This window comes from Dicentrarchus labrax, unplaced genomic scaffold (genome assembly GCF_905237075.1).
Source record: "Dicentrarchus labrax unplaced genomic scaffold, dlabrax2021, whole genome shotgun sequence".
NCBI lineage: Eukaryota > Metazoa > Chordata > Actinopteri > Moronidae > Dicentrarchus > Dicentrarchus labrax.
This window is the reverse complement of record NW_026136706.1, coordinates 2,055,964-2,081,353: the sequence shown is the minus strand read 5'-3', so window position 1 is coordinate 2,081,353 and position 25,390 is coordinate 2,055,964. Positions and strand designations below refer to the sequence as shown.

The window sequence follows — 25,390 nt, the reverse complement described above, 5'->3', positions numbered from 1 at the left end:
AGATAGCAAACATTAGCTAACGTCTTTTATCTTTTAACCAACTTCAATATGTGGTTCAATGTATAGATTAGCTTAGCATATAGCATTACTAAGTACAGGAAAGGAGGAAGTCTTTAGAGAGAAAGTGTTTAATTGGATGTAGAATTAGTACACGTCCCTGATGGTGAAAGGTCAAAGGGCGTCAGGAACGACTTCGGCTGCTTATTAACTGTGTATTAACTGTTTATTATCAACTGTTTATTAACGTTTATTAACTGTATATTAACTGTTTATTATCAACTGTTTATTAACGTTTATTAACTGTATATTAACTGTTCATTAACTGTGTATTATTAACTGTGTATTATTAACTGTTTATTAACTGTGTATTATTAACTGTTTATTAACTGTATATTAACTGCTTATTAACTGTATATTATTAACTGTTTATTATCGTTTATTAACTGTATATTAACTGCTTATTAACTGTATATTAACTGCTTATTAACTGTTTATTAACTGTATATTATTAACTGTATATTAACTGTTTATTAAGTGTATATTATTAACTGTTTATTAACTGTATATTAACTGCTTATTAACTGTATATTAACTGTTTATTATCAACTGTTTATTAACGTTTATTATCAACTGTATATTAACTGCTTATTAACTGTATATTAACTGTTCATTAACTGTTTATTATTAACTGTGTATTATTAACTGTTTATTAACTGTGTATTATTAACTGTTTATTAACTGTATATTAACTGCTTATTAACTGTATATTATTAACTGTTTATTATCGTTTATTAACTGTATATTAACTGCTTATTAACTGTATATTAACTGCTTATTAACTGTTTATTAACTGCTTATTAACTGTTTATTAACTGTATATTATAACTGTATATTAACTGTTTATTAACTGTATATTATTAACTGTTTATTAACTGTATATTAACTGTTTATTAACTGTATATTAACTGTTCATTAACTGTTTATTATTAACTGTGTATTAACTGTATATTATTAACTGTTTATTAACTGTGTATTATTAACTGTTTATTAACTGTATATTAACTGCTTATTAACTGTATATTATTAACTGTTTATTATCGTTTATTAACTGTATATTAACTGCTTATTAACTGTATATTAACTGCTTATTAACTGTATATTAACTGTATATTATTAACTGTATATTAACTGTTTATTAAGTGTATATTATTAACTGTTTATTAACTGTATATTAACTGCTTATTAACTGTATATTAACTGTTTATTAACTGTATATTATTAACTGTTTATTAACTGTTTATTAACGTTTATTAACTGTTTATTAACTGTACATTATTAACTGTTTATTAACTGTATATTATTAACTGTTTATTAACTGTATATTATTAACTGTGTATTAACTGAATATTAACTGTTTATTAACTGTTTATAAGCTGTATATTAACTGTTTATTAGCTGTATATTAACTGTACATATTAACTGTTTATTAACTGTGTATATTAACTGTATATTAACTGTGTATATTAACTGTGTATATTAACTGTTTATTAACTCTATTATTAACTGTTTATTAACTGTGTATATTAACTGTTTATTAACTGTATATTATTAACTGTTTATTAACTGTATATTAACTGTTTATTAACTGTTTATTAAAGGAGGAAGAGGTGCAGAGGACGAACAGGTGAACTCACCTGCTGCATGGTGTGCATGCTCTGCTGCAGCAGCTGGATCTGAGCCTCCGGACTGTGTGTGTGTGTGTGTGTGTGCTCGTCCTCCGCTCGGTTGGACTTCAGCTGCTCTTTCCTCAGCAGCTCCACCTCGTTCCTGTAGGCGTCCAGCTGCCAGCGCAGGGAGTCGTTCTCCTCCTTCAGAGACGCCTGGGTCTGATCGTACGCTCCTGCAGGGGGGAGAGGACGGGGGAGGACAGGGGAGGAGAGGGGGAGAGGATGTGAGCAGGTGAGAGGATGGGGGAGGGGAGGAAACAAGGAGAGTAGAGAGGGGGAGACGAGAGGAAAGAGGATGAAGGGAGACAATGAGGGAGGGAAAGAGGAGAGGAGGGGGGTATATTAAGGTAGGATGAGAGGAAACAAGGGGAGATATGGGGGAGGGGTGGAGAGAGGATGAGAGGATGGGGGTGGTGAGTAGGGAAGAGAGGAGGAAGGTGGGATGAGGGGAGGAAAGAAGGGAACAAGAAACAAGGAGAGAGGATGGGGGAGGGGAAGTGTGTGGAGAAGTGGAGAGGAGGAGGGGAGGAAACAAAGAGAGGAGAGGAAAGAAGGGAACAGGTAACAAGGAGAGTAGAGGGGAGGAGACGAGAGGAGACAGGATGAGGGGAGACAATGTGGGAGGGGAGGAGAGAGGAGATGAAAGGATGGGGGAGGTGATCAGGGAAGAGAGGAGGAAGGTGGGATGAGGAGAGGAAAGAAGGGAACAGGAAACAAGGAAAGAGGGGGAGGAAGACGAGAGGAGATGAGGGGAGGGGGAAGGAGAGAGTAAACAAAGGAGAGGTAAAGAGCGGAGGATGAGAGGGGGAGGTATAAAACTGACTCTCAATAAACGTTCAAATCTAAAACGTCATCATTCAGTTTGTTGCTATGACAACAGAGACTCCATCAGACACACAGTAAACAAACAAACAAAGAGTCTGTTTATTTATTATTATTGTTATTGAACCCGACACAGACTCTTCGTACCGTTCTCTGAGCTCCGCATCCTCTTACAGGGACTCTCATCCGAGTCGTCGTCAGACATCTCCATCTCCTCCTCCCGCCGGATGCCCATGATCTCCTCGCTGTGGGCGTTCCTCAGCTCCTGGAACAAAACAAAACAACAAAATATCGCTTCCTGTACTTAGATATGCTACATGCTAAGCTAATCTACTGAACAGACAACCACATTTTGAGGATGATTAAAGATTAAAAGATAAAAACAACATACTGTCCATTTAAAGATAGTTCATGTTAGCAAAATGCTACCTAACTAGCTCCTCGGCAGCTAGTTAGTTAGCCTTCTGCTAACAGTGTCTCAATATTTATCTTTTAACTATCTTTAAAATGTTATTAATGTTTGTTTATACACAATGAAGGTTTATAAAACTGGTGATATTATATATTTTATATTACATCATATAAAAGCTGAATAATATAACACAGTGATACTTTAAGTACATTTTCCTGATAATACTTCTGTGCTTTTACTCAAGTAACAATATAAACTGAGGCCTTTTACTTGTAATGGAGTACTTTCAGAGGATGGTATTTCTACTTTTACTTTAAGTATCTGAGTGCTTCTTCCACCGCTGCACCATCAGTCGGCTCTGACGTTCTGCTAATCCCAGAAAATCGGACAAAATAATACGTAATAATCACTTCTGTAGCGTCTATATTCACCAGAGGTTATTTTTCTCTCTTTACTGACTGATTAACACCTACTGTGACTAATTATTAGTTCAATTAGGGATTCATTTGCAGATGTTTTGAGCCATTCGGTCTCCAAAGGTAGTCAGTTTATGATTTAAAACAGAAAATCTTCACAACTGAGAAGCTTTTTTAATAGAAAAAATGACTTTAATAATTTTTTCATTAGCAAAATAAAAGCAGATTAACTCCCATTCGATCGACTAATCGATTAATTGTTCAGCTCTACTGTGAATAATCTTTACGTTTGAGTTGAGGAGGCAGAACAGCTTCAGCCTGTCTGCTGCATTATCTCATCACTGCTGCTGAAGCCCTGTGGGATAATCACATCTCTGCACGGCTGCCATTTTCATTATCTCTCCATTTGTCAGCCGAGATTTCACAGCACAAATCTGACAGAATAATGTCGACGACTTCCTCGGAGGAGAAACACGCAGTTTGCTGTTGCTATAGCGATGTGGATGCATGTAGACTTACCACAGACACTAGCCATTAAAGGAGGGGCTTTCACTGTGGGACTGTTGCATGCTACAGATGGTCTCACCAGACTGTGTGCCAATCACCGTCTCTTACCTCGTTTTCAACCAGAAATATTATAAGTGGCGACACTGAGCTGGCTCGGATTGATCGATTGTGTCTACGGAAGGTTTAAAATGCAGAAACAAAAACAAATCAAAGAAATAAACTACAATGCATTCCACATTTATACAGTACATACACATTTACTGTCTCAATTTAATGAAAAACATGTTAAAAGGACAACTGACCCTTCATTAGCCCCGCCCCTTTTAGCTCTGCGCTCAATCTACATCAATCGTTAGCCAGATAATTAGCTAATTAGAAAGCATTTTGTTACAGAACCAAAGGCTAACATTAGCTAACTGTTACTATATATGTCGTGACCAGGACCAGTGTCTGGGATTTAGTGTCATCCAGCGTTGAATTTGAATTTGCATCCAACTGAGACCAAAGTGTGACTCAACCAAACACAAAGAGAAAAACATCTCATTCTAAGGTAACGAAAACACAACATATTCAGGTGATTATAAACTAATGAAAACATACCTCTGAATATTATATTCCTGACAATAGATCCTCCTCAATGTTTCACACTGGACCTTTAACCATCCTGCGTGACGCTGCAAGTTATGGACGCAAACGTAAGAAACTTAAAACTTTAAAAACATTGAGTTTTGGTTTGTAGGAGAAACTCAAATACAAGCATCACCAAAACAAGACGACTGCATTTAAAATGTTTCCCACTGGGAAGGTTTATAGACTAATGACGTTTGAGTCCTTCCAAACTTGCGAAGTGAAGTTTGTAAAACCTTACCTTTTGTCCAATCAACACTAATTTGACCAATAATAATTAGTTTTCCATGAGTTTCAGCCGTACGTCACAAAACTACTAACAATTTTATTCTCACTGGAACAAATTACCTGCGATTTTTAATGAACTGTACAAAAAATCTCAACTTTATTTTTCACTTTGCATTGCAAAAAAATCTTGAACCACCATGTTTGTACAGCAGCCCAGAGCGGACAAACCAAACACTTGCTCTATAGGAGTTTTGCAGCCATCGTAATTCCTTGGAAGTCTGAGCTGTTTTCAGTTGGTTGCAACCTGCAGCTTCACCACTAGAGGCCCCTAAATCCTCCACACTGGTTCCTTAAAGACAGGAAGCTAAATAATCCTCCTTTTAACATGTTTTTCATTGAATTTATGACAATGGAAGTAGTATATTAATGTTTATTATATTTCTTTTTATTTCTTTGTTGTTGTTTTTATTCCTGCATTTTTATTTTCCATTTGTCGGCTCCCACAGAAACTCCCCGAGGAGCGACAGGCCGCTCCCCCGAGGCGCTGACTGGGCTGAAAACGGACAAATCCTCCCTCCTTCATACACAACATCCTCATGTTCTTACTTGTTTTCTAGATTTGACTCTGGATGAATAATTGATCAGAGACTTAACCCTGGAAATCACTGTTGCCATAGCAGCGCCTCACACTTTCGAGGAGGCGTCAGATCTTTGCTTTACATCTGGGCGGCAGGAGAGAGAGAGAGTGTACCGGCTCACACGATCAGAGGCCGGTGTCTGTCTGTCTGACTGACTGTCTGTCTGAAGCATCCAGAAACAACAACAAGGGCAGTGAACACAACAAGTCCTACAGGGCTGTCTGTCAGCTCTCTCCTGGGGAAATGACAGCAGAGAAGAAAGCAGTGGGTCGGGGTGGGAGGAGAGAACAGAAGAAGGTGTACCAACCTCACACTGCTTGCGCCAAATGTCTATGTTCTTGCGCTGTGCTTTTGAGAAATGGTCCCATGCCTTTTGCCTGGTGGCGGCGGTGAAAACGGTGGTGATCTGCTCGACTTTGGGGTGAACAGGGAGGAGGAGGAGGAGGAGGAGGAGGAGGAGGAGGAGGGAGGGAGGGTCAAGACAAAACAAGCCGTTTATGTAGCGTTGTAGCACTGACTGAGGCTCGTACAGCAGACAGAGGAGAGACCGTGGATGCACACCGACCACAGGCTGATCGACCTTTCTTCCTTACCAAAGGAACACTTCACTCCAAAAGTACTGTCATCATTTGCTCACGCCGAACTGGTTCATCCTGTCTTTAACTTTGAGTTTCTGTTGATTCCAAATCAGACCTAAGTGTAAAACCTGTCAGATGGCTATCTTGCCATGCTGTAGCTAACTAATGAACCTTCGCTCTGTGTCGCTAACAGTTGAAGATTGATTGACGGGTGAATGTTTGATATTATTGGTTGAAATCAGTTAGTTGTAAGCACTAGTTACATTTTGTTTCACAGGAAGACAAAATGATTTGATTTTAATATGAATTGAGTTTTTGCTAATTGTTTGAGGCACAAATTGTTAAATATGGGTACAATATGACATTTTTCTTTTCATCTGGACAGGTTCCGTTGAGCTCCTGTACTGAATATACAACTGGTCCCAGTAGACCAGCAGAGTCCGAACTCACTGAGCAGACGATGTGGAGTGAAGTGCTCCTTTGAAGAAAAAGTCCTGAATATTCGAGTAAAACTTCACGTCACTTTAATCTGTAGAATAAATAAAGCAAACGTTACGATGGAGAAAACAATGAGTTGAGTTGGCTGGAATTCAAAATAAAAGTTAAAATAAACATTGTTAAACAAATATAATTGAATGAGATTCAGCTGCAAATTCACAAATAGTGAGTTACACTGTAAATAAATATGATTTAATTAAAAATAATAAATGCAGTGTGTTGATAGCAGCTGGTGTGATGAGCAGGTCTCTCTCCTGTTCAGTGCTCTGTACTTACATCACCTGCTGCTTCCTTCAGGACTGACAAAGGCAACATTTCTCCAGAATGGATGCTGGTTGTTTAATGTGTCTGTAATTCATTAATTACTGTAAGACTGGATGAGAATATAACCTTCTGAAGACATACATTCTGATTTAAAATGCTGCCTTTCAAACGTCTCACATTTTCTCAAACATTTCCAGCATCATTTTGACTCAAACCTGAGCGAACATTTCAAACAACTTGTGTCTTCTTATCGAGCTCCGGACTTTCTCTGATGGACAAACAACGGAAACTGAAACAAGACGATACTCACCGCTCTGCAGTCCAACACTTCTTTACACGCACAGTGAACTGAATTAAACCTGCGTTAAGTGATAATTTTGTTACTGAACCAAGAGAAATAAAACTCCACCGACTCTTTCAGACTCTGGTAGCACCTAGTTTTCACCGGCTGCCTCTTTCGGCTCTCATCTTCAGTTTGTGATCTGGTTTTCAAGAGGCACGTTTCCACCCAAAGTACCCAGAAGTCCCAGGAACTACTTTTTGCTTCAAATATTTCTTATTGAGCCTCAGAATATTGTCTCAGTGCTCATTTTAATCTCAGATTCGATCAGACTGTTGTTGTCCACCACGAATATTAGCAAACTTACAAAAACTCCACCGGTGGTCAGTTTGACGACAGGGAGTACAGTTCTGGAGCTACGTCAGCTAACAGGCTAAATAGCTTACGGCAGCTAATATTCCCGTTAGAAAATTAGCAAAATTACTCTTCTGACGTATGAAAAAGCGATGGCTTGTTTTTACGCCTCATGTTTAACAATCGCCATCGACCCCTCCAACGTGTGCTTGCTTTTCCATAAAATGCGTTGTAAACTGTTTTGGAAAAGGGCAGCTGATTGGATGAATCATGTGTCATCAGATCAGATCAATGAATTCAAACTCTTACTGAAGTCAGACGAAAGTATTGATTTATTTAAATTCATGTCATCGGTGCTTCCATAGTTATAATTTAAGTACTTGTACCAAAAGACAAACTCAGACGAGCCGAGAGCAACGTTAGCGACTAGCTGGTAAAGAAAGAGCCGGTGGAGACCAAAACAAACACAACTTCGGTAATCATCCGGTAATTATTCAATCATACAGGACTCACTTAATGCAGCTTTAATGTGAAGGTGTTGAGAGGTGACAGTGGATGTTGAACCCTGTGGTTATCAGTCACTGTGTGTTGGTATTTTCTGACTGACTCTGAAGCCCATGTGCGAGTGACCTAATCACCACCTCGCAGCGAGCTGGAGATAATGGAGCTGATGGTGAGACGGATGGAGGAGTGTTGTCATGGAGACTGGGCTGAGATCCGTGCAGAGGAAATGAGTTGCATGGAGGCAGGCTCTGAAACGGATGTAGTGAAAATGGCTTCACGGTCTCCACGCCTGTAATCTGCGACTGCACCCCCCCTCCGAGGCAGTGCGAGGGCCCGCTGATGGGAGCGTATTGATCAGTGTGGAGGATGTAGTTTGTGCTGCTGGTCAACTGTATTACATTTTACTGACAGTTTATCTCACGTACTGCACATACGTTTAGTTTTGAGTTGCTTTACTTCAGTATTTTATGCTACTTTATACTTCAACTCTAACTACATTTTAGAGGCAAATATGTAAAATATAATGCCCAACGAGGGCTAACATTATGCTACGAGCCAGACAACTAACGTTTTTAACACCAGAGAGCAAACGTTACAGGCAGCTGGCTTTATCGCCACCAGGGGGCGATGGTCCATGGTTATATATGTCGACAGGTGAAATGTTGTTAAAAACGCTAATAAAGGATGAGTGATATGATGACTCTTGCGCCCGCTGTGGGAACCACCGGTTTATTCTACCCTCTCCTTACCAGCTGCAGGGTCCCTCCTCAGAATGATGATGCTTTATGAAACATGAGATACTTGGAGTGAAGTCAATGAACTTACCTGAACAACTGCACAGTTGTTACGGAGCACACGTGGCCCGTCTGCCTGTAAAGTCGTGTCACTGAAATAAGAAAGTGTCCTTACACTGCGTCAAAATGGCCATCAGGGCGTTCTTGAACAGTTCCTTGGCGCGCTCCAGCTCCTCGTCGTGCTGAGCTTTCTCACCCATCAGCCGCCGAACGTGGCTGTTGGCTGACTGGATCATGGAGTAGAAGTGATTGGCGGTGCGGCGGTTGACCTCGCCGCGGTCGATCCAGGTGAACAGCACCGCCGTGGCCTCGCTGAAATTGTGGTCATCTGTGGGTAAAAAGCACACGTGTGAGAAACAGAAGGAATGTATCTGCACGGGTTCTTCTGATCAATATCAATGATTCTGACGATTGACCCTTCCTAAGCCCCGCCCACTTTAAAACCTCGGTCAACTTCCTCCTTTCCTGTACTTATATGCTATATGCTAGGCTAATCTATGTTGAAAAGACAACCACATGTTGAAGATGGTAAAAAGAAAAGAGATATATTTAAGATAGCAAACTAACTAGCTAGCTAATCTACATCAATCATTACCTAGCTTTCATTCAAATGTAACTAGCTAGCTAATGATTAATATAGATAAGCTAGCTAGTTAGCTAATGTTTTACTCTGTAACAACATGTAGTTGATGGTATCTTTGTACGTTTACTCGTACTTTAGTATTCTGACGTTGTTTTAAAGTACTTTTACTTCACCAAAGGACCTGAATGCTGCTCACAACTTCCTGTTTCCTGTCAGATCAAATATTGACTCAACAGTTGGATGTGAGAGACATTTCATGGGACCTTTAACATTCACTCAGCCTCAACAAACAACAGAGGATTAAAATCCTCCTCGTGGGGCGTTCACTGTTCATGGCTGTGTGAACCAGCCACAGCCGCTGCACACAAAAGGCATTTCTGATTTTCAACTTTTCAACCAAAACCGGGAACTGCGTTCGCTCTCCGTCATAAGAAATCTCCGCGGGGCCTCTGTCGAGTGCGTTCCCCCTCCATTTGAATAATAATTGAACGACGGCAATACAGAGTGAATTAGAGAGCGTTTAATGAGCTCAATACCCGCTGCAACACAACCTGTAAGAAGACACTTTCCCCTTCGCTGCGATAAAGCCCCATTCACACACAGCAGCAGATTACAGTCACATTACAGCGAGCACAATGGAGCACGGCTGAACGGGGACGACTGCAGGAAGAATGGAAATTTATTTCCCCTGATGTTTGAAGTGAAGAATGAATTCAAAAAGGTTATTCAGAGAGGAAACATGCTTGTTTATGTTCGGCATTACAGGATGGATGGGGGATCGGCACAGAGGCTCCGGTTTGGGTTTTGTGGGTTAAATTGAAGTACGAATAAATGAAAGCAACATGCTGCTGGTTTATAAGAGAGAGACAGACAAGCTAACGTTATAAAGGACTGATTACTAAAGTTAAAGGTTAAATAAATGAGATTTAAAGCATTAATATATCAGCTAACAGCTATTCTCTATATACAGTCACAGAGTCACATGGTGTCTCTCTCCCTCTGCCTGTGTTGTATCGCAGCCTCTCTGTGGTTTGTTTCCATAGCCGGTCTGCTCCGACTGAAACTGCTGTTTTTATCATCTACGTCGGTGAATTAAGGATTTATTTCCACCAAACCAGAGTTGGTGATTGTTGGAAACACTAACAGAGACGCTTTCAATGAGTTTTATTCTGTTTCTGTTCACTTTGAATGAAGTTACGATGATCTGAAGGTAAAATGAGTGTTTTTGTCTCTGGAGTCTGGTGGGCCGTAAACCCCATTGTTTTGTGTGCTGGTGCTTTAGTTGAATGACTGAATTTAGTGAATGTCATATTTTTAACCTTTAAAGTTTTACATTTAAGAGAAAATATGCGACAGCAGAATATAAAAAGCAGTTTAGTGTACTTCAGGAGGCGTCGTCTTGGCAACAAGGATAAAAAAAACCTCACAAAAATACCTTTTATCAAACGTATTAGTCTGAAATCACGTACAGCTTCCCAACGCGGATTCAGTGGTCAGTGATACACTGTGTGTTTGTGTGTGTGTGTGTGTGTGTGTTTGCCGATCACCTGCAGTGATACCTGATAACAGCTTCAAATGAATCATTCAGGAAGCTGCACAATTATTGATATTCTTCATGTTGGTTGGTGAACACACTGATACAAACAGCTGTTTGTCTGCAAGAGTGTGAAGCAGTGAAACACTGCGACAACAAACAGGAGTCAGCGGGTCATTATATGTGTTATTATGTCATTATATGTGTTATTATGTCATTATATTTGTGTTATTATGTCATTATATTTGTTATTATGTTATTATATGTGCCATGTCATTATATGTGTCATTATGTTATTATATGTGTTATTATGTTATTATATGTGTTATTATGTTATTATATGTGTCATTATGTTATTATATGTGTTATTATGTTATTATATGTGTTGTGTATTATCCTCAGAGCAGAGCTGATACAGACCACTTGCATTCACCAGAGAGAATAATTATTTAATGAGAGAATAATTGGGATCTGGTTTCTTCTGAGACCTTTTCTTTCTTTGTGTCCTTCCACCTGCTCTCAGGCAGTTCGGTGGAAAGAGACGTGGGAGTAATCTGGCAGAGGTGTGGATGAAACGAGTGATGAGGGATGTTGTTGTGGAGGAGTGTGAAGGTCACTCCTCCTCCTCCTCTGTTTGCTCTGCTGTGGCTGATTCTTATCTCCAGCACTGAAAATGCTCCAGTTGGACAGCAGGAAGCTCTCAGCCCTCACTGTAATTCAATCTCCTTCACTTCCAGCTCGTTACTGTGTTTCTCTGGGAAATACCTGTGTTTGTTTGATGTTCAGATTGAATCACATTTGTCTCTGTCCGTTAGCGTAGCTTAGCATAAAGACTGAGGAAACAACCTTTGTCCAAAGATTTGCTCAGCTGTTTGGAGACAAGTTCTGTATCCACACACGGAGAACTAACAGTATTCTGACAACAGCAGGGGGCACTATCTTAAAATCCAGAATAACAGAAAGACATTTTGCAAGATTTCTCGCTTTTAGTTTGAGTTAGGATGGATAAAGGACAAGTGATTACAGAGCAGATACTGCAGCAAAACAATGTGCGCTACAGCCAACCGGACTCCAATGACAAAAACACTCATTTTACCTCACGCATCGTAGCATCTTAACTAAATTAAACTAATTAAAACTCACCAAAAATGTCTTTCCAACAATCACCAACTTCTTGTATAACCTTTAAAGGTTCTGTGTAGGTTCGTTCTCACCTTTCAGTCTCTCCGCTAACAGCGCCGCCTCGTGTTCAGAGTAGTGCACGATGGGCGGAGGAGACGGTGGCCGCAGGCGGTCTTCGTGGACCTTGCGGCGGTGTCTTTCCTCTCTGGCCAGTAAACGCTGTTTACACTCCCATTCGTACAGGTCGTCTCTGGCCTGGGCGAAGTCCACGTGGATCCTCCCCGAGTCCTTTTTATCAGTGCTGGATCCGATACGCATCCGATATCCTGAGAGGAGGGAAAACTATATAACGTTATCTTCCTGTTCCACTACAGAAACCTTCAGGTTACTCAGAGAGACCAGGTTACGCACATAATCTGTTTACATACACTGCAGTGAGCTGGTGTTTTTATCCCCCAGGATGTTGAAGTCATCACCTGATCATGACTTCAACATCCTGGGTAAAAACAATTGCTTCCTGTACTTATGGTGCTTTCCATTTGTCTCGTGAACTCGGAACCCGAGTTGGAAAGGGTAAATCTCGCAGCTATCTCGCGACATTTCACCGAGACACACCCCCTTTTGGTTGGAATTTCAGCCGTCCAGCTCGGTGTCCCTCAGGGTACCCCGAGCTGGACGGGGGGGCACGTATGACCCGCAAAACAAAGATGGCAGCGCCCATATTAAGATGTATTTTCTTTGTATTTGTGTTACATTGGTCGTTTTAATGTCGATTTTAAATGCTCTTACACACTGTTTACATTGCTGCTTTAGTCCGGTCAGCAGTTTATGCATTGCACAGTGTTACTGTGAGTTCAATACAATGTAAAGTTTTGTTTTCGAGCTGGTTTGCTAAATAGGCTAATGTAACAATAACACTAGCCTGCCACTGGAGGCCACTGGAGGCCCCTGGAGGCCCCTGGTGGCCCCTGGTGGCTCGAGACAAACGCCACAGCACTTGTTGAAATTGAAACAGGCGAAAATGGCAAAATATTATTGAACTGTAAGACTTGCAATAACGGAATTACTTGAAATGTTTGTGTAGAAAAACATTATTATTTCACATTGAGCTTGTTTAGATGATCCACAATCAATAACAACACAGCTGCTGCACTTCTTTCCGACTCGTAATGCCCAAAGACAAATGGAACGCTATAAGTGGTACAAGCCAGGCAATGACGTCACGTTCTTGCGGCAGAGCAACTCGGCTCCGAGTTCACGAGACAAATGGATAGCACCATTATATGCTATATGCTAGGCTAATCGATATTTAAAATACAGCCACATTGTGAAGATGGTTTAAAGATAACAGACACATATATATAGTCACATCAGTCGTTAGCTCGCTAGTTAGCTAAATATGCTGTTGGAAAGTATGTAGAAGCACCACATAATATTGTGACTGATGTTTGTGGAGTCGATTACTCTGCTAAATGTTGGCAGTCGAGTTGCATTGTGGGTAGATTTGACCCACAGAAACACAGAAGAACAACATCCTTTGAAACAAAGAGTCAGCAGTGTGTGTGCTCACCTGACAGGTAAATAGCCTTGTCCACCATGAACTCCTCGCTGAAGCGGATGTGGCAGAAGTTCTTCTTGCTCTTGCGGATGGCGATGATCTCCCCGCACTGGTCAAACACTTCCCTGATGATTTCCTCGGTGGCGTTCTCCGGCAAACCTCCAACAAACACCGTCTTACAGCCGGGTGGGCGCTCCCGCGTCGAAGGCGGGGGCAGATCTGAAGGACAAAGAAAAGATTCTGCAGGAACTATTTTGTGTCTGCGTATCACCAACGTCAGCAGCACAGAACCGGACAGCGACTGTACACAGAGGCAGATCTTACTGGGGTTCTGGGGGAACAGGGTGCAGCTCTTGCAGTGGATAATCTCCTTGATGACCGGCATGTCGGGGGGGACGGGTGGTGGAGGGACCAGGCTGATGCCCGCCATCATGGGGTTTATGGGTGCGATGAGGCCCAGCCCGGGGTCGAACCTCTGGATGCACAGAGAGTCTGCAGGACAGACGGACGCCACAAAGTAAAGCTGGAGCTGCTGAGTGAACAAACTCGTCTCTAACACAGAATCCTACCCAATGAACTGGTGCTTACACACATTCTCAAACTCAGTTTCTAAATTATGTTTTATTAAAATAGGCTATTGGTTCCAGATAATCAACGACAATAAAATACAAAATTAAGTAAATTTACATGATTATTATAATAATTTTATGCCACTTTGTACTACTTGTATTTTTGTTTTTGTCCACTTTGAATGAAGTTAAGATGATCTGAAGGTAAAATGAGTGTTTCTGTCTCTGGAGTCTGGTGGAGAGTGATAGTGATATTACGGCTGTTTGTGGTTAAACTAAAGGTCTATCTCTGCAGGGATCCTTTCCATAATGCTGTCAGACACTGACAATAACAACCTGAGTCTGTCAGTGGACAAAACAAACACTAAGCTACAACCTTACATAATGTAGCTTACTGTGCGGCCATAGCAGCCTGTTTATGTCGGTGAATTAAGGATTTATTTCCACCAAACCAGAGTTGGTGATTGTTGGGAACACTAAAAGACAGTTTTGGTGAGTTTTATTCTGTTTCTGTCCACTTTGAAGCGTGTTAACTATCTGCTCTGTAAAATTACCGGTTTTGTGAATGGAGTCTGGTCCGTCATTGCACAGGTTGTTTTGGTCGGAGATGCTGGTGCTCTAGTGCGACACCTATTGGTGGTGAATATATCACCCTTAAGTAAAAGATCTGAGTACTTTTTACACTAATGATGTATTTATTAAAAGTATAATAAATAAACTGTGAGAGAAGAGGCAGCTGTGAGGTAAAATATGTGGTATAGTTCATTTCTGCTAACACCTCTGAAATCCTCTACAGTGCCCGACAGGTAATTAAATACACATTGACTATGATTAATGTTTGATATTTCCTAATTGTACCCTAAAATTAATCATTATTTTGTACAAATTGTGTCCCCAAATGGCTGGTTAAGAGCACTGACACCTTTTTTTATTCCAATTAAAGAACCGATGGCAACACTTGTTAGGAAATTGGTGTAAAACTACAGAAAGGCCACAAACAGGATGAGGAAACTGGTGTAATATTTAAAAATGCAGTAAAAAGGAGAGAAACAAAGCATCGCTATCTGGAAGGAAACAGATAAGAGAAATAAAAATGGGGACGAGATCTGCGGGGAGAGACAAGAAAATACCATCTCGAGTTAATGAAAGGTAGAAGAAGAGAGAGCGGGACAAAGAGGAAGTGAGGAAGAGGAGAGAAGATAAACAGCGAGAGGACTGAGGCGACAGGAGCAATGTTTCAGCTGTCGGGGTGAAAATAGAGCGGGCAGGGAGGAGGAGGAGGAGGGAGGTGCAGCGTCGCATGTTCCTATCTTCAACACTGCAATAACAAGGGAGCAGGAGGAAGAAAACGTCAGCAGAAAAGCCCACACAGCCACAACAGCCACGACAATAAAGTGATTCAAATTACAGGCGAGGGGAGCTGTCACACACAGAAAGGACAAATGTCCCTTATAGTAATCCAACAGAAAGAAATGTTTCTCTTGCAGCTGGGTGTGGAGGATTGATGGAGCGCAGCATTGATTCACTGTGAAAGCTTTTTACTCCTGCCGGTCCAAACACCTGAAACAATCATCAGCACACAGGAAGTGTTTTACATTCCCCGTTTGCTTGGGACAAAGAGAAGAGAACCTGAGGACCAACGGGGATATATTTTTATCTTGTAGATTGTATTCGTGCCTGGCAGCGTGCCCTCACTTCGTCCTTGCTTTGTGTTTTTCCACCGCTGAGGGATGATATCGTTACAGACCTCTACTGACAAGGCTTTAAGATATCAAACTCTGGAGGTGACCAGAATTTCATATGTGTTTCTTAAAGCATTCATTCCTTTAAAAAACACAGAAGTTCCAATGGAAACAGGGAGATCTGTGGATTCAGTCGGGTGGTCAATCTGTTCTCACTCCCAACTCATCAAATACTATAAGTAATAACCCACTGTATGTATTCCTCTGGACACACAGGGTCTAGTTAGCATCAGCTCGCTTAATTAACATTGTATCACGGTTGCAGTTTGGTTAGCTTTAGGATGAGGATTTATGTACCTAATGTAACTTAAGTAGATTAATAAAATTCAAAATAATTTACGTAAGGTACTTAAAAGAAATCCACCTCCATATGATCTGATCTCTATCAGTATCGTCCCTCCCCAGTCCCTGCTGTCACTGAGACTCCATGATGGGAGTTTTGTCTTCAAACATCAGCACACAAAGCTCCCTACTGTAGAATCCTTATAAATAAACACATTTTTTTTTTAATATAAAGGGCTTTTAAGCAGGCATTCTTTGGACGGCACAATCCCAATAATTCCAAACATAATCTCATTTTCTACCAGCATTAGTGCGCTGTAAGCTAAAGAGCTGTGAAACACTTCCTACACATTCATCATTAGAGATCTTTAGGCTTTTAAAAAGGAAAACAGATATAAATCTGAGCATGTGCAGCCGCGGTGCATTCAGGGACTCTTCAGGTCTTAGCAAAACTCATTAAAGCGCTGTCTGCGATAACCTCGACAGGTAAATCACACATCTTGGTGCCACACATTCATCATAATCACATAAGGCTGCTTGTGCTCGCAGCTTTTTCTCCCAGAGCCAAAACGATTCGAGCCAGGTTCATTTCTCTGGCTCCGAGCTGCGCTGCCGCAGCCAAAAAGACAAACAGAGGAAGAAATACAGAGGAGAGAAAAAACACACAGGGAGAAAAATGATACCCAGAGCCAAGAAAGGGAGAGAGAGGCTCTGTATTTATGCCTTTAATCGTGATTATTTTATGACTGTTTTTCCACCAGAACCACCAAGAGGCGAGCTGCATCACATCTGGCTGTAATTATTCTCAAGGTGAGATCTCATCAGTAACGACGCACCCAGACAGCTAATCCTAAACCCAACCCTGGAATCGCCTCACGTTCAACTCGTATGAGTTATAATATATATGAGATCATAAATAATAAATCAGCTAACAGCTATTCTCTATATAAAGATACAGAGTCACATGGTGTCTCTCTCCCTCTGCCTGTGTTGTATCGCAGCCTCTCTGTGGTTTGTTTCCATAGCCGGTCTGCTCCGACTGAAACTGCTGTTGTTATCATCTACGTCGGTGAATTAAGGATTTATTTCCACCAAACCAGAGTTGGTGATTGTTGGAAACACTAACAGAGACGCTTTTAATGAGTTTTATTCTGGTTCTGTCCACTTTGAATGAAGTTACGATGTTACGATGCTCTGCAAGGTTAAATTACCATTTTTGTCTATGGAGTCTGGTGGAGAGTGATAGCAGAGATGAGTGCATTTACAAAAGTACAACTTTAAGCTAGTTGTATTGTATTACTATTATTATTAATTTTTTTTTCTATTTAAAATGAGTGGTTTTGTCAGTGGAGTCTGGTTGGCTGCAATGCCAGTTGTTTTGGTCTGAGATGCTGGTGGTCTAGAGCGACATCTAGTGGCAAGTAAATTGGACATATGTAAACTTTAAAGTTTTAAATTAAAGGAAAAAGGGATAAGCTAATGCTGCCGTCATTACAGCCCGATTAATGAATATTTCACATCTAACTCAGAGAATTAAGGGTTTATTTCGACTATACCAGAATCTGTGTTGGAAAGACTAACAAAGGTGGTTTTGCTGAGTTTGATGTTGTTTCTGTCCAGTTTAAAGTGTTTTTGTTGTTTTTTTTTACAATTATCTGCAATGTAAAAGGACTGATTTTGTCAATGGAGTCTGGTGGGCAGTAGCTGGTGCTCCAGACATGTAGAGGCAGTGAATATCGTATATATTTAACTTCTTTCTATCAAGGGTTTAAAAAAGTGCAAACTGGCTCCTCAAGGAAAGTGGAAACATGTGTTTTTGTGATTTTCAGTAAACTGACCCTTTAACACACATATCAGATTCACTTGTCCTCTTTCTTTTCCAGCTTTTCATCATCTAAATGTTCCCACATGTGCTTTAAAGAGGGGAGGAGAGCTGCAGTCGCTGCCAGAGGTGGAGTCTAATCAGCATCACATCATCACTGCAATAATATCATGTCATCATTTTAATATTTCCACTCCGGTCCAGAGGAATTAGGTTGCTAAGTTGCTGTCTGTCCCTCCTTACAACAGCTCCTCTCTCCTCATTTCAGCTTCTCTCAGTTAAATCCATGCATTCAATTATTCTGGGCTTAACACAAAAAAACTCAACAAATCTCATTTAATAAAACCCCCACAATGCAGCACTTATACAATGACAAACCCCCCGGGCCTTTTATATGGTGGAAAGACGCACAACCACGAAGCTCAGACAAATCCCAGCGTCTCACAAAAACAATTTCATAAATAGATTCCAACGTGAAACCGAAAATGAAATTGAGTGGATACACGCGGAGCTTAGTGTAGTTTCTGAGGCCGGTGTGTTTGGAGTACAGCCATACAGGACTGTACACACTGCCGAGGGACAGATAAAGCTCTAGGATTTCAGTTCACTCAGGGACTTCTCGTTTACATTAGGCTGCACGGGCCAGCGCCGGGTTATATGGTTTAGATATCAAGAAATGAGAACAAAACAGAGGTATTTATTGCATCCAGATGCTCCAGTTTCTCTTCCAGCCCTGCCCCTTTTTAGCAAAGTGTCACAGTTTGATACGTCTGGGAAAATCTCTGGAAGAAGCACTCAGGCCTTTAACTCACAGCTTCATGTAGTAACAGAAAATACAGAATAAATACTGAATCTGTACAGTTAGCTGGTTTAGTCCAGAGATATTACTTCTGTCACTACAAACACTGTCACTACTACAGCTGCTAGTCCTACTGCTGCTGCAACACATACTATTTATAGTAATCTATTTATACTACAATAATAATAATACAATAAAACTGCCAATAACAACTGTTACTGCTGATAGTCTCATCACTAATACTGGGCCTACTATTATAGCCATGATATGATATTCTGTATTTTCATTTTATTTTAGTAGTAGTGGTGGTAATATCCTCTCTTTCAGTGATCTACATATTTCTGTCCTGTTGTCTAAAAGCTGATTTAAAAGCTTTTCTACTCTAGACACTGTAGACAATCAGTTTCCATCATTTTTCATTAGAGCCAAACACACTTATAGATGTGACTGCATAAAAAGCTCTAAGTGTTTCCAGGAAAGAATCTATTAGGTCAAAACCTAAAAGTGTCTGTTTGAAACTAAAGAGCCTAAAGTGTAACTGCGAATGACTGAAATCTTCACTTATTGCTAGCTCCATAAATATGCATGAACTCTGGTGAATTTTAATTTTGCTCGTCCTCTGTCTCTGAGTGAGAGCAGCAGACACTCAGAGCCAGAAACAGATGATCTCAGTGTCAGATAACAGACACTGATGTGAGATCAGGACACTGCTTCCTCTCCTGTCGTCCTCATCCTCGCCTCTGTTTCTGTCTGTTCCTGCAGAGGAACGATGCTCAGATAACGTTTTACAGACTAACGTCTCTAGGGGAGGTGAGTCTACCTGTGCAGGTGGGTGAGTCTCTGTTACGGTCACTAGAAGCACATTCACAGCGTATGTAAAAGTCTCTGCGTGCTTCCTGTGTTGTAACGTTAGCTAAGCTAGCAGCTCAGAGAGGCTAACTCTATCAGGCTAACAGCTACGTAGCAGGCCACTGTCAGTCGCAATGCATTTTTATGTAAAATTCAAATACTCTACACTAAAATGTCCATGTTTCGACTTAATCAATCAACAACAACTAATGTTAGCAGCACAAGCTAACTTGCTATTGGTAGCTAATATAACTGTTGGTAACATATAAAATATAATATAATAAACTGAGTTTTCTTTTATGTTTTCAGCATAAATTGTTATACAGAGAAACAATATAACTGAGGATGAGATCTTAAAGGGTTAAAATGACATAAACACACGTACCTGAAACCAGCTGCTGCCCACTGATGCCCACTGGCATGATGCCCAGGTTGTTCATGGCCGTGGCCCAGGCTCCATGATCAGTGACAGGGAGGCTCAGGTGGTTCTGCTCAGCTCCCAGACTGCCTACACCGTCAGCTGCTGCAGGGACACACAGACATCAGAGACAGCGCAGGAAACATGACAGAGGACACGGACACCAACATGTTTCTGGAGGATAACTTTGTACCGCTGGCCATAGCAGGTCGTCTCTTCTCTCCTCTCTCTGCAGACCTCTCATCAGATCCTTCCTCTGGCTGCTGCAGGGACGGACGGACGGGCGAACAGACGGGTTCATCCAGTCAGATCCACCTGCGGCAGGATAAAGAAGAGGAAGTTAAAATGATGGTGAAATCCAGAAATAAATCCCTGAGAGCTGCGATGAATCATCGAGCCCAGAGCTGACGCAAAACCTGAGAAATCTTGAGGTAATTAAGAGGCGAAGTTACGATCCAAGGCTCCGTTTCCAGCAGAGAAAGCTGCTTAAAACACACACGTTGATTCAACTTTCAGCAGCAGTTTCTAATCGCTGCACACACACACTGTCACTGTGTGTGTGCTGTTAGACGGTTGGCATCCGGCTCATTTACCAGCTCTCCACATGGAAAACATCAGAGGGCCCAATTCCCCTCATTTCTGCCTGACAGGCCAGAATCCAGTCCATCATTACTGCAGCGGAGGTCAGGCGGGGGTCCGGTCTGCGATCGTTGTATTGATCCGAGACTGCAGCGAATAAATCAGCTGGTTTTTATCCAAATTTACACACAAAACTTTTAGAATCCAGACTGAACCATCTCAACAACTCTTCAGTGGATTCATTTGATATTTAGTTCAGACATTCATGGTCCCCTCTGGATGAACTGACCCATCCTAAGCCCCGCCCCTTTTTGCTCTGTGCTCCAATAGCAGTTGAGTTACATCGGACAGCTCAGCAAAACGATAGCTAACTAACAAACTAATATACAGCAATCATCAGGTACTTAGCTAGCGTGTTGCTAACATTAGCTAACTTAGGATGTGACTTTAGGTCACTTATATCTTTTAACCATCTTCAAAATGTGGTTGTCTTTTCTGCATAGATTAGCTTAGCACGTAGCATATCTAAGTACAGGAAAGGAGGAAGTTGCTCAACTTTGATTGGAGCACAGGGCAAAAGGGGCGGGGCTTAGGAGTGCCACAAGAGGATCAAAGATGAGACATCAGCAAATGTGTCCTCTAAAAGAACTAAAACTAAAGCATACACAATACCTGCTGAGTTATTTTAGACCTTATCTCCTCACACAGAAAGTGTTTAAACTGCAGTCTGACTTTAAAAACCTCTCACAGAACCAGAAAGCGTTCCTACGTAGAACCTTTATCTGTAGCCTGGATCTTTCCCACAGTCTTTGAAGTGGGATTGTTTGGTATGCAGGACGCGTCACGCCCTCCCCGTCAGCCCACTGCGCTCTGCAGTAATCACCATTACTCACATCTGACACCAGCTGAGCTCCCACAACACATCCTGCTTTAATTGAGACGCAATCATATCGGGGATTTTTCATTAACACACAACGGCATGTAGTTCAGCTTCCGCTTGAACCCCCAAAATGTGTGTTTTCCTTCAGCGGGGGACGATGGATCTTAATTATAAATGTGATGATTGGACAAAAGTTGCAGTTGGTAAACATGTTTGCTGTGGCTGCAGGGCTCACAGCAGACTGTATCTCTGGCACCGCGTCAACGCCGCCCAAGGTTTGTACAGAAACGTCTTTATAATACACGAATATGGAAGACTGTTATATGTATATAACCTCCAGGTCAGACCTTCCTGAAGAAGAACCGGATCAAACGTCCTCTGTGTTCAGATGCTCAGACGAACAGCGCACACACATCCTGCAGGCAGAATTAGGTCCCGACGATACGGAGGGGGATTGTGGATGAAGGCTTATGACAAGCTGAGGCTTCACACTGCAGTTTATTTTAAGAAAGATTTATCTTGAACGTTTAGCCACGTTAGCTTAGCGGCTCTGTTATTGTCCCACAGACTGAAATATCTCAACAACTGCTGCATGGATTGTGATGAAATGGGTGCAATACTTTGGTTTATGAGCAAAAACCTGCAGAACTAATGACATTCCCATCAGCCTCAGCTGCACTTTGTGTTTACTTCCTGTGGCGCGGGTTGCAGACGGAGGGCAGGAAGTGATTTTATACATTGGAAGCACTGCGACAAACTCTAAAATGCCTGTTTTCCGTCGTTTACGGTCGCTGAGATCGAGAAACCACAAGGAGCTTTTATTAAGGACAAACAGTTATTGTTCACGAGGGAAAATACAAGAAACTGAAAAACATTAGCGAGTTCTTCTGTGGAGCAGCTCTACGTCGCCTAGTTTGACTGTACACTACATTTAGAGTATTTTCACCACTTTACCTTTAAGAGCTACGCGCTTTTCAACCCACCAGACTCCATTGAAAAAAACAGTAATTTTACCTCACAGAACACAGAAGTTGTTGGTCTACAGCCGCCTTCATCTGTTAAAACACCAAAGTCACACAACAACACCAACCTACTAACTGATGGAGGCAGCGGTAGAGCAACAGCTCCCATAAAAGAGTCTGGTGGGTTTGAAGAGAGCCCTAGAACGACTTCCTCACATCCAACATGGGTTGTGATTTTTTTCTTTCCTCACGTGAGTACAGACAAGCTGTTAGCAAAAGATTAGCATGCTAACACGTTAAACCGAGATGGTGAACATGGTGTCAGTCTCCATAAGACTGTACAGCAGAAATAAATATGTTTACAGCCTCTGGACGACTGTACGAGGGTGACTTTATATACAACTCACCTGTTTAAATCATATTAAGAATTAAAGTTACGCCTAATTAAGGGCGTGGTCACAGGTGCCGTCACAGGATTACGGCTCCTCAGACTAAAGACTACGTCCATTTTTAATGGTTCGTATGAGCGGTTAAATAATGATTATCTGATATGAACAGTCGTAAAGTACTGTAAGTACGACAGGACGCTGGCGGAGCCGCTGCCATCGCTCACACAGTCTTTATCCAGGTAAGAGTGGTGTGTTTAATGGCCCACAGCCGACAGTTACTGGGAATCTAAACAGACACAAACACCTCCAAGCTGTGTACCGTCTGCAGTAACTGTCTCTGTCCGCTCAGCTGCCGTCTTCATGTTTTTATGCTCAACTTTCCATGAATGTGTGTGTGTGTGTGTGTGTGTGTGTGTGTTTGGGGATGTAATGTCCCGTCACACACTTAAAGACTTTCTCATCTGTGATCTGTTCTCTCTCTCTCTCTCTCTCTCTCTGCAGAAGCTGTCGACAGGCCACACTGCTGTTCTTCCTTCAGATCGACTGGACCTTCCTCCTCCTCCTCTTCTTCTTCTCTGGAGGAAATTTCTGATTATTTAAATGTTTTTTGAAGCTTTTAGTGTCTTAAAGAAGGCGGTTGCTAACGAGTCAACGTGTCAGTTAAAACCAGTAAAATCACTGAATACAGCAGTTCCACCTTAAAAATCTCTGTTTCTCTGTCCCAGTTTTTGATAAAAATGATGATCTAAAACTCCCACAATGCCCCACACCCACAACACAGGACCTGATCTCGCTGTCCTCAGTCGTCCATCTTTCCTTCCTGGTCCTCCTTTCTGACAGCCGACTGGACGATGCCAAACTCCACCGAGTGTTTCTGCTCACTTTCATGCACCATGAAATATTCACAGCCGAATGCGTGTCCTGTTTATTATTCATGAGCTCACTTGACATCTCTGAATCATTCCACACACACACACACACACACACACACACACACACACAGGCTCATATTTGCATAGGCCTGCTGAGAAATGCTGAGTTGGACACGTGAAGACGCATTCATGGACACACACAGTGGAGAGCTGGATGCTGAAAAATACCAAATACTACCAATACTGTCCAATCAGATTCTTCTGATGATTCCAGTTCCTGTAAGTCGTGTTAGTGCCTCCAGTAAACGGAGGGAGTTCATCAGTGTCAAGCTTTCATCTGTTATTCTGCATATATTTATAGTTAACTTTATTTAACCTTTGTTAACAAAGTGCTGCACAAAAAGGAATCAATTCTGCCATTAGGGGCTCTCTCACATCAAAACAATAACAAAAGAGGAAATTTGGTGACGTGGTGACGCAGCGCAGGATCATGGGAGTTGTTGTTTACCGTTCAGGAGGTTTCTACCGGGAGCCCAATGATCCACAGAGGTCTCCTCCTCTCCAACACAAACAGACCCGCTGATTAAAACCACTAAACACACTGAATAAAGCAGTTCCACCTTAACAATCACTGCTCTTCCCACACTGCACTGTAAAAATGGACGGACTGAGGCTAAAGCTAACAGGTTCTGGTGCTAGTGCTGGTTCAGAGTTGGTTTGTTTTCATTTTGCCAAATTGTCACCAATAAAAGTAGCCGGATTAGCTGCTAGGACTTCCTGTTTGCAGTGAACTCTTTAACGTACAGATAACTATCCCCGAATTACTTTGGTACCGAAGAAAACTTAAAAACCTGCTAATTCTAAGGCAAGTTCTGCAGATATAAAAAACGTCTTTATTCCTGCTTTCTAAGTGGATTTATGGGAATTTATCCTTTACGGCCTCAGAGATAATGACCTCCTCGGGAAGTGATTAAAGATAAAAGTCTTAAAATATGAGTATAATGTTTGTGTGTTTAGATTCGACTGAGTTGCAACAATTTCAGTGCAAATTGCAGCAGTCCGGGTGCCGAGTGTTTAGGGGCTTTATGAGCAGCGGAGGATAAAAGAGACACGTGTTCCTGATCAATCTCAAATGGTTCTCAGGATGTCCCTTCTTTAAAAGCCCATAAAGAAGAATAATAACTTCATGCTCGTTTCAGCCACGCGGCGTTCCAGCTTCTTTTAAATGTGTTTTTGGGACGTTCCACGAATTCCATCCGCATTAAAAATGTTGATGGAGGATGGCAGCAGTCCCCGATGGAAGTCTGTAAACATTTATTCTTCAAAGACACCCCGTTTCCAGGGAGTCCCCCCCTCTCAACAGACCTCTGATAAATGATTACAGATATCTCCTTCACTTCACAGAGCTGACATTGCTGCTGATCTCTGCATGCCGGAGATTTCAGAATTGGTTTTATTTCACTTCCTCTTTAATGAGTCCGTATACCGGCTCTGATGACAGCAGGGAGCAGATGAAGCGTCCCTGTCTAGGGAGTCGCGTCATCCTGCTTCGCTTCACCCGTACGGCCGAGCAGACGCCGTATTTCTGTGCTCACGGTTCACAGAGCGACATGCAACGCTCGCACAAGAATATAGTTCATGAAGGCGGCTGTCGTGCAACAGAAATGAGCCTTTCAGCGCTCATAGAAACACAAGGAATCAGGTTGCTGATAGGTTAAAACACAGAAACATATAAGAGAATAGAGATTTTTACTCACATAAAAAGCTTCTGATTCACATTT

The 25,390-nt window shown here is 41.5% G+C and overlaps 1 protein-coding gene and 1 long non-coding RNA gene across 3 annotated transcripts in view; one reads left to right on the top strand and one right to left on the bottom strand.

The window, feature by feature from the left end:
* The window catches only part of enox1 (ecto-NOX disulfide-thiol exchanger 1), a 78,524-nt gene that overhangs the window by 12,414 nt on the left and 40,720 nt on the right, over positions 1-25,390 (bottom strand). For both annotated transcript variants that reach the window (XM_051402872.1, XM_051402873.1), the window contains 9 exons: positions 20,121-20,242; positions 19,895-20,032; positions 13,771-13,938; positions 13,459-13,665; positions 11,981-12,214; positions 8,765-8,977; positions 5,685-5,791; positions 2,697-2,814; positions 1,695-1,900 (listed from right to left, as the gene is read on the bottom strand). In XM_051402872.1, the coding sequence (XP_051258832.1) occupies positions 1,695-1,900; positions 2,697-2,814; positions 5,685-5,791; positions 8,765-8,977; positions 11,981-12,214; positions 13,459-13,665; positions 13,771-13,938; positions 19,895-20,032; positions 20,121-20,130 (1,401 nt within the window). In that variant the 5' untranslated portion in view covers positions 20,131-20,242. The remainder of the gene's footprint in view (positions 1-1,694; positions 1,901-2,696; positions 2,815-5,684; positions 5,792-8,764; positions 8,978-11,980; positions 12,215-13,458; positions 13,666-13,770; positions 13,939-19,894; positions 20,033-20,120; positions 20,243-25,390) is intronic.
* LOC127365172 (uncharacterized) lies at positions 21,099-23,928 on the top strand. The gene is made up of 2 exons (XR_007885133.1): positions 21,099-21,661; positions 23,239-23,928. It is a non-coding gene; the product is annotated as an uncharacterized LOC127365172 (long non-coding RNA).